The 13031-nt window shown below is 40.9% G+C and overlaps 1 protein-coding gene across 6 annotated transcripts in view; it reads right to left on the bottom strand.

Annotated features, from left to right (window-relative positions):
• FYB2 (FYN binding protein 2) overlaps positions 1–13031 on the bottom strand; it is a 172758-nt gene that overhangs the window by 81443 nt on the left and 78284 nt on the right. For all 6 annotated transcript variants that reach the window (XM_089337354.1, XM_051856422.3, XM_089337356.1 and 3 more), the window contains exons 7-8: positions 12764–12795; positions 8140–8236 (exon numbers count right to left, since the gene is read on the bottom strand). In XM_089337354.1, coding sequence (XP_089193480.1) covers positions 8140–8236; positions 12764–12795 — 129 coding nt within the window. The remainder of the gene's footprint in view (positions 1–8139; positions 8237–12763; positions 12796–13031) is intronic.

Here is a 13031-nt window from a genome sequence, read left to right as displayed (position 1 = left end):
AAATAAATAAATAAAAAGAGAGAGATTTACCACGCATAACCTGAGGGTGTCACCTTTGCACACCCTTAACCAGGAAGAACCAGGCAGAGCTCTCAGGCCACACCCATCTCAAGCCTCCAAGGCTCCTCCAACAGCAGGCAGTCCACTTAACACGGACACAGTATAAAAAAAAAAAAAAAGAAAAAAAAACCGCACAGTGACGCAAGAAGAATTAACTATGCCAAGTAACAAACACAGAAATAGAGGGAGCAAGATCAACGATGACACTATGATGCCTCCAAATAAGCAAAACACCCCAAGCCAAGAGTATGAAGATGATGAGATAGAAGAAATGCAAGATACGGATTTCAAAAAATTTATGATAAGAACATTTAGAAGTTTTCAAAAGCAAATCCTTGAACTACAGAAATCCTTAATGGACAAAATTGAAAATCTCTCGTGAAAATGAAATTTTAAGGAAGAGTCTAAATGAAACTCAGAAACTAGTAGAACAGGAAAGTGTTATAGTGAAGAGAAATCAAAATGAAATGAAGAGCTCAATAGATCAAATGACAAACACATTAGAAAGCCTTAAAAACAGAATGGGTGAAGCAGAAGAGAGAATATCGGACTTAGAAGATAGAGCACAGGAAAACATACAGTCAAACCAAAGAAAAGAAGAGGAAATTAGAAATCTAAAAAATATTGTTGGGAATCTTCAGGATACTATTAAAAAAACCAACATTCGAGTTCTAGGAGTTCCTGAAGGCATGGAGAGAGAGAAAGGATTGGAAGGCCTTTTTAGTGAGATACTAGCAGAGAACTTTCCAGGTTTGGAGAAGGACAGAGATATCCTAGTACAGGAAGCTCATAGAACCCCCAATAAACATGACCAAAAGAGATCCTCACCACGACACGTGGTAATTAAACTTACCACAGTGAAACATAAAGAAAAGATCCTAAAATGTGCAAGAGAGAAACGTCAGATTACTCTCAGAGGATCTCCAATCAGACTCACAGCAGACTTCTCATCAGAAACACTACAGGCTAGCAGGGAATGGCGAGACATAGCACAGGTGCTAAGAGAGAAAAATTGCCAGCCCAGAATATTATATCCTGCCAAGCTCTCATTTGTGAATGAAGGTGAAATAAAGACCTTTCATAGCAAACAGAAATTGAAAGACTTTGTGGCCACTCGTCTGGCCCTGCAAAAGATACTTAAAGATGTGCTACACTCAGAAACACAGAAACACGGCCATCAATATGAAAGAAGGGAAAGGAAGAACACCTACCAGTAAAAGAGCATGGGAAACTCAAAGCATATACTAGAAAATATTTCCAGGAAAATGGCAGGGCAAAGTCACTACGTATCAATTGTCACATTGAACATTAATGGTCTGAATTCTTCAGTTAAAAGACACCGTTTGGCTGACTGGCTCACAGAACACAACCCAACTATTTGTTGCCTACAAGAAACACATCTCTCTAACAAAGAGGCATGCAGACTGAAAGTGAAAGGTTGGAAAAAGCTATTCCATGCCAACAGAAACCAAAAAAAAGCAGGTGTAGCCATATTAATATCAGACAAAATAAACTTTAATACAAAAACTGTTAAGAGAGACAAAGAGGGACACTATATAATGATTAAGGGTTCAATTCAACAGGAAGATGTAACTATTATAAATGTATATGCACCTAATTACAGGGCACCGGTCTATTTAAAAGATATGTTAAGGGACTTAAAGGGAGATTTAGATTCCAATACAATAGTACTGGGGGACTTCAATACTCCACTCTCAGAAATAGACAGATCATCCGGATAGAAGATCAACAAGGAAACAGCAGATTTAATTGACACTATTGCCCAAATGGAACTAACAGATATCTATAGAACTTTCAACCCTACATCTACAGACTTCACATTCTTCTCAGCAGTGCATGGAACCTTCTCTAGGATTGATCACATACTAGGCCATAAAGCAAGTCTCAGCAAATTTAAAAGAATTAGAATCATACCATGCAGCTTCTCAGACCACAGCGGGATGAAGCTGGAAATTAGCAACTCAGGAAACCCCAGAAAGTATGCAAACACATGGAGACTGAACAACATGCTCCTGAATGAACACTGGGTCATTCAAGAAATCAAAAGAGAAATCAAAAGCTTTCTGGAAGTAAATGAAGACAACAACACAACATATCAAAACTTATGGGATACAGCAAAAGCAGTATTGAGAGGCAAATTTATAGCAATAGGTGCCTATATCAAGAAATTGGAAAGGTACCAAATAAATGAGCTTTCAGCGCACCTCAAGGACCTAGAAAAACTGCAGCAAACCAAACCCAAATCTAGTAGGAGAAGAGAAATAATTAAAACCAGAGAAGAAATCAACAGGATTGAATCCAAAAAAAAATTACAAAAAATCAGCCAAGCGAGAAGCTGGTTTTTTGAAAAAATAAACAAAATTGACACCCCATTGGCCCAACTAACTAAAAAAAGAAGAGAAAAGACCCAAATCAATAAAATCAGAGATGAAAAAGGAAACGTAACAACAGACACCACAGAAATAAAAAGAATCATCAGAAATTACTACAAGGACCTGTATGCCAGCAAACAGGAAAACCTATCAGAAATGGATAGATTCCTGGACACATGCAACCTACCTAAATTGAACCATGAAGACATAGAAAACCTAAATAGACCCATAACTGAAACAGAAATTGAAACAGTAATAAAGGCCCTCCCAACAAAGAAAAGCCCAGGACCAGATGGATTCACTGCTGAATTCTACCAGACATTTAAAGAAGAACTAACTCCAATTCTTTTCAAACTATTCAGAACAATCGAAAAAGAGGGAATCCTCCCAAATTCTTTCTATGAAGCCAGCATCACCTTAATCCCTAAGCCAGAGAAAGATGCAGCACTGAAAGAAAATTACAGACCAATATCCCTGATGAACATAGACGCAAAAATCATCAATGAAATTCTGGCCAATAGAGTACAACAACACATCAGGAAAATCATCCACCCAGACCAAGTGGGATTCATCCCTGGTATGCAGGGATGGTTCAACATTCACAAATCAATCAATGTGATTCACCACATTAACAGACTGCAAAAGAAAAAACATATGATTATCTCAATTGATGCAGAGAAAGCATTTGATAAAATACAACACCCGTTCATGATGAAAACTCTAAGCAAATTGGGTATAGAAGGAACATTCCTCAATATAATCAAAGCAATTTATAAAAAACCCACAGCCAGCATCCTACTGAATGGGGAAAAGTTGGAAGCATTTCCACTGAAATCTGGCACCAGGCAGGGATGCCCACTCTCACCACTGCTATTTAACATAGTTCTGGAAGTTTTAGCCAGAGCCATCAGAAAAGAAAAAGAAATCAAAGGAATACAAATCAAGAAGGAAGAAGTCAAACTATCCCTCTTTGCAGACGATATGATTCTGTACTTAGAGGATCCAAAGAACTCTACTAAGAGACTATTGGAACTCATAGAGGAGTTTGGCAAAGTGGCAGGATATAAAATCAATGCACAAAAATCAACAGCCTTTGTATACACAAGCAATGCCATGACTGAGAAAGAACTGCTAAGATCAATCCCATTCACAATAGCTACAAAAACAATCAAATACCTTGGAATAAACTTAACCAAGGACGTTAAAGATCTCTACGATGAGAATTACAAAACCTTAAAGAAAGAAATAGAAGAGGATACCAAGAAATGGAAAAATCTTCCATGCTCATGGATTGGAAGAATCAATATCATCAAAATGTCCATTCTCCCAAAAGCAATTTATAGATTCAATGCAATCCCAATCAAGATACCAAAGACATTCTTCGCAGATCTAGAAAAAATGATGCTGAAATTCATATGGAGGCACAAGAGACCTCGAATAGCTAAAGCAATCTTGTACAACAAAAACAAAGCCGGAGGCATCACAATACCAGATTTCAGGACATACTACAGGGCAGTTGTAATCAAAACAGCATGGTACTGGTACAGAAACAGATGGATAGACCAATGGAACAGAATCGAAACACCAGAAATCAATCCAAACATCTACAGCCAACTTATATTTGATCAAGGATCTAAAACTAATTCCTGGAGCAAGGACAGTCTATTCAATAAATGGTGCCGGGAAAACTGGATTTCCACGTGTAGAAGCATGAAGCAAGACCCCTACCTTACACCTTACACAAAAATCCACTCAACGTGGATTAAAGACCTAAATCTACGTCCTGACACCATCAAGTTACTAGAGAACATTGGAGAAACCCTTCAAGATATTGGCACAGGCAAAGAATTTCTGGAAAAGACCCGGGAGGCACAGGCAGTCAAAGCCAAAATCAACTATTGGGATCGCATCAAATTGAGAAGTTTCTGTACTGCAAAAGAAACAGTCAGGAGAGTGAAGAGACAACCGACAGAATGGGAAAAAATATTTGCAAACTATGCAACAGATAAAGGGTTAATAACCAGAATCTACAAAGAGATCAAGAAACTCCACAAAAACAAAACCAACAACCCACTTAAGAGATGGGCCAAGGACTTCAATAGACATTTTTCAAAAGAGGAAATCCAAATGGCCAACAGGCACATGAAAAAATGTTCAAGATCACTAGCAATCAGGGAAATGCAAATCAAAAGCACAATGAGGTTTCACCTCACCCCGGTTAGAATGGCTCACATACAGAAATCTACCAACAACAGATGCTGGCGAGGATGTGGGGAAAAAGGGACACTAGCCCACTGTTGGTGGGAATGCTAACTGGTCAAGCCACTATGGAAATCAGTCTGGAGATTCCTCAGAAACCTGAAGATAACCCTACCGTTTGACCCAGCCATCCCACTCCTTGGAATTTACCCAAAGGAGTTTAAATTGACAAACAAAAAAGCGGTCTGCACCCTAATGTTTATTGCAGCACAATTCACAATAGCCAAGACCTGGAACCAACCTAAATGCCCATCAACGGTAGACTGGATAAAGAAATTATGGGATATGTATTCTTTAGAATACTATACCGCAGTAAGAAACAACGAAATCCAGTCATTTGCAACAAAAAGGAGGAATCTGGAACACATCATGCTGAGTGAAGTAAGCCAGTCCCAAAGGGACAAATACCATATGTTCTCCCTGATCGGTGACAACTGACTGAACACCAAAAAGGAAACCTCCTGAAGTGAAATGGACACTATGAGAAATGGTGACTTGATCAGCGTAGCCCTGACTGCTAATGGACAATTTAATACATTATCCCTCTTAGTATTTTTTTGTCTGTTCTACTTAATATGACTGGTTTAATTCTGTAATTATCACACAGTTATTCTTAAGTGTTGAAATTTAACTGAAATGTGATCCCTGTTAAACATAAGAGTGGGAATAAGAGAGGGAAGAGATGTATAATTTGGGGCATGCTCGGGCTGACTTGCCCCAATTGGTAGAGTTGGAAACATACCAGGGGATTCCAGTTCAATCCCATCAAGGTGGCATGTGCCAACGCCATCTCACTATTCCAAGTGATCAATTTCAGTTCACAATTGATCATAATGAAAGGACTAAGAGTCAAAGGGAGCACATAAACAAGTCTAGTACCTGCTAACACTAACCGATAGAATAAATAAAGGGGAGAGTGATCCAACATGGGAAGTGAGATACTCAGCAGACTCATAGAATGGCAGATGTCCTAAATAGCACTCTGGCCTCAGAATCAGCCCTAAAGGCATTCGGATCTGGCTGAAAAGCCCATGAGAGTATTTCAGGCATGGAAAGCCAAGACACTCTGGCAAAAAGATCTCTGTGAGTGAGATCCCAGTGGAAAGAACAGGTCTTCAAAGAGGGAGGTGCCTTTCTCTGAAGGGAGGAGAGAACCTCCACTTTGACTATGACCTTGTCTAAACAAGATAAGAGTCGGAGAACTCAAGGGGCTTCCATAGCCTTGGAAACTCATGACTGGTGCATAGGGAGATTACTGATGCCATAAACAGGAGTGTCAATTTGTAAAGTCAACAACAGGAGTCACTGTGTACTTGCTCCTCATGTAGGATCTCTGTCCTTAATGTGCTGTACATTGAGGCTTAATGCTATAACGAGTACGCAAACAGTATATTTCACTTTGTGTTTCTATGGGGGTGCAAACGATTGAAATCTTTACTTAATGTACACTAAACTGATCTTCTGTAAAAAAAAAAAAAAAAAAAAGAAGAAGAAGAAGAAATTATCAATTCCCAACTTGACTCTCACTGGGATTAAACATGACAATAGGTCTGATCTGATTTCATCATCATTTAAAAAAAATCATCTATTATTTTTCACTTTATGTTTCTGTGTGGGAACAAACTGTTGAAATCCTTACTTAAGGTATACTAAGCGGATCTTCTGTATATTAAGATAATCGAAAATGAATCTTGATGTGAATGGAAGGGGAGAGGGAGTGGGAAAGGGGAGGGTTGTGGGTGGGAGGGACGGTATGGGGGGGAAGCCATTGTAACCCATGAGTCGTACTTTGGAAATTTATATTCATTAAATAAAAGATAAAAAAAAATAACAATGCATCAGGTATCTACAGATTTATCATTTATGTTTTACCTCAAAGAGTACTGCCTGGCTAGACCACCCACATCATTCACCTAACATGTGTCAAGCAACTTTCAACAGTTTCATAATCACAAACCTGCAGCAATCAAAGAGAGGAGATGTTAGATGGGGGCCTGACCCCGTGTCTGCTCCTGACACGGAGTTACCACTGGAACAGAGCCGACACCTGCTTCTTCATGGTCACTATGCTTGGTCATGTTTCTTTCTTCCCTTTCTCGGATGTCCTGATCAACCCCTCCTGATCTCCATCAGCACTTACGAAGGACATTGCCCCAGTCTCCTGGCCTTAACACCAGTGCTGCTCCCCGGCTCTGGACCCTGTCTTTCTTAAAGAGTGACATACTCCAGACTTTGAATTGCACTACTTCCTGATACTCTGTAAACCTCCACGCTGGCCCAGCTGGTCTCTGGGCTTACACCACCACTCAGGCCCATGCTGCCACCACTGCTATTTGATTTACCCAGCCCAGTAGATGGCACTGGTACAATTTGATAGTAAAAGATAGGCACATCTCAAACAAATATCCAGACTCTGTGGAGCATTGGTGGTAACCCTGGAGGTATCTACTGCATAAGCCTCCCACCACACTAACTACTTTGAAGGGGGCAATGCCCATTGGACGTGGATATATACACATCCGTTCACAAGGTTTGATGTTAATTAAAGCAGCAACAATGCTTTTTGTTCTTGTGGTAGCTGATGGTAACCAAAGTGCTTTCACTCACCCTATTTCTTCTTACCACAAACAAGATACACTTGGGATAGAGTCCGATAGGGGCTACTGTTCTCATCTTACAGATGGGATGCTGGAGTTCACAGTCACTTGTCTAGCAGAGTTTTAAGGCACAGGTTTTAAGGAAGCCCTCACTCCAAGGTCATGCGAGTACAGGGACATAGCTCTGGTTTTCTTGGGTCCCCCAATTTCATATATTGAACAGCTATTCCCCAAATTTATGTAAATAGGACTGGGAGGTAGCACCTCAGCAAGGACACATGGAATCTGCCCTCAGGAACAGATTTATCTTGGATTAATGAGTGTAGAGAGAGTGGCTTTGTTACAAAAGCAGACCCTCTGTGGCTCACTTGCCCCGCCTCACCACATGATGCCTTCTGCCCTGTTATGGTTCAGCGAGAAGGCCTTTCACAGATGCCAGCACTATGCACTCAGACTTCCCAGCACCCAGAACTGTAACCTAACTTCTATCCTTTATAAATTATGTGGTCTTAGGAATTTCTTTTTAAGAGTGGCAGAAAAGGGACTAAGAGAAATGGCACCTGGCAGTGAGTTGATTTTGCATCCTGGGTGCCTTCTTGAACCTGTTCTAGGCCCTGGTCCGCTTCCATGCCGCAGTCCTTCTGGGCTAGTAAATGGAAACCCAGGGGCTGGTGCCAGGGTTTTTGTCACATCTGTTGATGCCTGGTCTACCTTCTGACTTTGTCTCTGTGCAGAGCTGCTGGTCTCAACCTTTAGGAACCACCCTTTAGAGCTGATCCTGCTCCAGGTCTGAACTGGACTGCTTGCCCAGGAACCTAGAACACAACTACCTTGAAAGGATGCCTGAAAGGCTGATCTTTTTCATTTTTTTGAGCTTCCAATTCGTGTGGCTCTTTTCCCTTCACGTCTTTGTCATCATATTCAGAGCTGAAATGCAAAGAGATACCAGGGGGAAAATGAAGCTTATTTACATGACAACGCAATGCTCAATTCTAAATGCAATGAATGGAGAAAATGAATTTACACAGATAATCTTTTTTAAGATAAAGGGACTAGGATCAGATCAATCATATAGACAGCTTCCCCAAGGTTCTGCCTGCTCCAGCTGAATCCAGATGTTAATGCTTGCTTAAAATCTCCGAAGTCCCCATTGCCTGTTAGGATAAAATCTGGCTGGATCAGAAGTGGGGCAGCCAGAACATGAACTGATGTCCATATGGGATGCCCACCTCGCAGGAGACTGCTTTACCTGCTACGCCACAACACCAGCCCCCCAAAATTCTTTTGCACCAAAATACACTTATCTTTTAACTCCATCTTTTTTCTACAGATCTTTTGAAGTACCCTCATACAACACCTTTCTTAATTTGTCTAAATCATCTTACCTGAGAATCAGGAAAGATTCTCACAAGCAGTCATTTCTTCTCTGGTCCCTTAACACTTTGTCCTTCTATGTTGTATTCTACTGTGTCTATACAGATCTGACTCTATTTCCTCCTCTGTCTTGTCAGCCACCTAAAAATCAAGTTATAGAGACAGAGCTATTTTGTTCACATGGGTATCACCAGCAGTGTAATCCATGGGAGGAATAGTCCATCACAGGATGATACCTAGGGTTCCCTAATCAAAGGAATGACTGCACGGAGCAGTACAGACATGAAGGCTGCAGGGGAAGAGCATGTGAGAGAGTTAAGGTGCAGAGCAAAATGACGAAAGCATGGACCAAGAATGAAATGCTGGGGAACCCAGACATGCATGTGAGGATTTCTGTTTCTGCCATTATAATAAGCTTGATGGTCCTACAGTCTTTCAGCTACCACATTTATATGGAAGACTGAGAAAGAGGAGTCCTCCAAGGGAATCAGAAGAGGTGGTCACGAAGGAAGGGGGCATCTCAGGGGGAGTGCTGTTCTGAAAGACAACCAGAAAGTTTTAAGAAGCTTGATTCATTTACTCATTTGTCCAAGTACTCTAGCCCATCAATAGGGCCATAAAGTAATTCTGTGATGAACAGGGGCTATGTAGTGAGTTCTGCACTCGCTTCCTCTTTCTAAAAGCCTAAGATTAACCTTTATAAAAATCACCTTTCCTCATATGTACGTTACAATGCCTATCTCTATAGTGGCCATGAAAATGAGACGTGATGTAAAGGTGGAACACCTAGCATTGTTCACGGCCTGTCACAGATCCACACTCCTTATTGTCCTTTAAGCACCTGATAAACCAGAGTTGTTCAGTTCTTACATTTCCATAATTATATTGCTCTTAGTTCTCTTCAGGAATCTATCTGTCCATATCGATATATATGTCCTTTGTAAATGTTTCTGTCCTCTGCTTTCCAGTAGATTCTACACAGCAGTATCTTAATGAACAGCTGTAGGTTGAGTCTCCTTTACCCGAAATGCGGAGGACCACAGTGTTCCAGATTTGGGATTTTGAAATATTTGCATTTACATAATGAGATACCTTGTCGGAGACAGCAGAAGTCTAAACAAAACTCACTTAGGTTTCATATATAGCTTCTATAGTAAATTTGAAGAGTATTTTACATAACATTTTCTGTGTGCCTGACTTTGGACTGTGACTCATCACCCAAGGTCATGGAATTTTCTCCTTGTGGTATCACGTCTGGATTTGGGGATTTTTAAATATTGAATTAAGTTTAGTTTTCTGACTTGTAGGACAGTCAAGGTGGTGGGGGAGGGATAAACTATCTCAATTTTAAAGCTGTTTCCCATTCTCTCTGATCTATAGGATACAGAAATTCATGCTAAGGCAGTTGCCATTGGCTACATGTAGCTACTGAACACTTGAAATGTGTCTTCTACCCACTGAGTTGGAAGTGTAAGATATACCAGGGTGTTGGATATCTGTCGGGGTAAAAGGATATAAAATCTGTCATTTAGACTGATTACATGTAAAATGGTGACACTTTGGAAGTACAGTCAGCCCCCTGTGTTCTTTAGGCTTTGTGTGCATGGATTCAACCAATGCAAATAAAAACTAATTTTTAAAATGTCATCTATAGGGGTCAGCATTGTGGCATAGCAGGTAGTCATTGCCTGTGACGCTAGCATCCCATATGGGTGCTGGTTTGAGTTCTGGCTACTCCATTTCCAAACCAGCTTCCTGTTAATGGCCTGGGAAAAGCAGGGGAAGATGGCCCAAGTGTTTTTGGCTCCTGCTACTCGTGTGAGAGATCTGAATGAAGCTCCTGGCTCCTGGCTTCGGCCTGGCCTATCTCTGGCCATTGCAGCCACCTGGGAAGTGAATCAGCAGATAAAAGTCTCAATCTCCCTTTCTCTCACTCCCTCACCCCTCTCTCTCTGGAACTCTGACTTCAAAATAAATAAATAAATCTTAAAAAATACTATGTCATCTGTGCAGATCATGTAGACTTTTCTTATGACTCTCCAGACAGTACAGTGTAAGAATGTTTACATAGCATTTACATTGTATTAGGTAGTATGAGTAATCTACAAATGAGTTAAGTAAAAGCAAAGACATAGAGATTACAACGCATATACTACACCATTTTATATAACACAAGGGACTTGAACATCCTTGGATTTTGTTATCTCTGGGGGTCCTGGTATCCCTGAGGACACTGAGGGGTGACTATATTGATGTAAGCAAAATATATTATTAAAATTAATTTTACCTGTTTCTTTTAACTTTTTAAAGTATAACCACAAGAAATGTTTAAATCATAAATATGGTTTGCATTCTGTTTCTATTGGATAGAGCTGGTCTAAGTGATTAATTAAGGAGCTCAGGCCCTTATGGATCCAGTTCTGCACACATCCCTAGCTTGTTCCTGCTGCTACCACACTACACTTTAAGCTCAAGCAATATCCAACTGTGTGTTGATTCCTGGACTTTACTAGTTAACACTCCCTCTTTCTGCACATCCTTTTCCATGTGCCAGGAACATACATTCCACCATTCTCACCTGGCCCAACCCACGCTTCTTTGAATATTTAGCTCAGGCATCACTCTTCAAGGAAGCACTGCTGGGGCCTGAGACTAGATTTTGTGCATCACCTCTGTGCTTGCACAATGTCCATAGCAGGGATTATATTACACTATAATTTCATATTTATTTGGCCATTTCCCCTGCAAGTCACCTTCCCTACCCCCAGCAACCAGTTTCCATTTCCATCTGCAGTGAACGGCAGGATACTGTTCATTTTTGTGCCCCAGAATCTAACTCATTTGTAGATTACTTATACTACCTAATACAATGTAAATGCTATGTAAACATTCTTACACTGTACTGTCTGGAGAGTCATAAGAAAAGTCTACATGATCTGCACAGATGACATAGTATTTTTTAAGATTTTTTATTTTGAAAGTCAGAGTTTCAGAGAGAGAGGGGTGAGGGAGTGAGAGAAAGGGAGATTGAGACTTCTATCTCAAGCACAATGAATACTCAACTAAATAGTTAATTTTTTCACAACTCCCTAGCACTGTACTAGGTACTATAGTGCCACTTATAAGGATCATGAATTTAGCATCAGGCAGGAACCCAAGGAGACAACAATAATTCACCCAACTGCAGCAGATTTCCCATGATTCGGAATTTCATGGTTTTTAACCTTGACCAGGAAATTCCAATACTTGCTTCTCCAGGGCTCACCAAACTTCTTTCTTTGGTTCTTTAAACATGACTCCAGGGTCAAGAGATAAAGCAGAATCCAAAGAGGCAAGCAGGAGCCTGCTGTGTTCCAGGGCCCTTCTCTGGACCCAGGAAGAACAAGAGCTACCTGGGACACCTAGAACAAAATGCTGTCCCTTCCCATAAGGGGCTCCAGGCAAGAGAGGTAGGGGAGGAACTGGCATGTTAGCAAACATGCTACATAGTGTGACATTCGTGCACATGTGTGTGTACCTTACTGCAAAACCACAGGCAAGGGACTGGTTACTTCTCTGGTGGGAGAGAAATCAAGGAAGGCTTCTTACAAAAGGGGGTGCTTGGTGGATCAATGCTAGCTAGATCCTTAATTTGGGGAGAATTAATGATTTAAATGTGCAGAGACATTTGCAACATGGTACATTCTGGAAATTATGAATTCTTTTGGATTCACATGATTATTGTTTGCCTAATTGGTCATATGACTCTCCCACCAATCCAGGAGCTCCTAGGGGCAATAGCTTGGTCCCCATCGCCACTGCAGCCCTTCTGGTGGACAAATGCCTGGTCATCAGAGGATGCCTGGCATGTGGTAGGTACATAGTGCTTCCTGAGTGCATGAAGTATGGACTGCAGTGAGGCCAGACAGAAAGACAGGGCAGTGCCACCGAGCACTTTCTCTGCACCAGGCAATCTGCAAGCTGCTGGGGAAACCGAACCAAGTCAGTCACTGGAAACTTAACTGTGCATCAAGCAAAAACAGTTCAGCTGTCAGACAGCCAGTGGTTGAACATTCTTTTTCTTCTGAAGATGGCACTCACCTGTGTTCCTCATGTGGCACATTCTTCCAAGGCTGAAAGAAAAGAGAAATCATCATTTTCATAATCCTTAATCAGATTCTATTGTTTGGTCACGTATCATAAGATACTAGACTAAAAGTTGAGGGGGGCGGTATCTCAATATGGAACAAAGGCCGACACTGACGACAGGAATTTCTATGAACTACTGCTCATGAAGCTGATGGTCATTTCTGAAATGATGGTACATGTCTAAGGAAATGTATCATGTGACTTAGCAAAACTAATCGTT

The sequence above is a fragment of the Oryctolagus cuniculus genome, chromosome 7 (genome assembly GCF_051225735.1).
Source record: "Oryctolagus cuniculus isolate XC-2025 breed Fujian yellow rabbit chromosome 7, ASM5122573v1, whole genome shotgun sequence".
NCBI classification, from domain to species: domain Eukaryota; kingdom Metazoa; phylum Chordata; class Mammalia; order Lagomorpha; family Leporidae; genus Oryctolagus; species Oryctolagus cuniculus.
The sequence above is the reverse complement of the archived record's forward strand: the minus strand, read 5'-3'. Positions and strand labels throughout refer to the sequence as shown.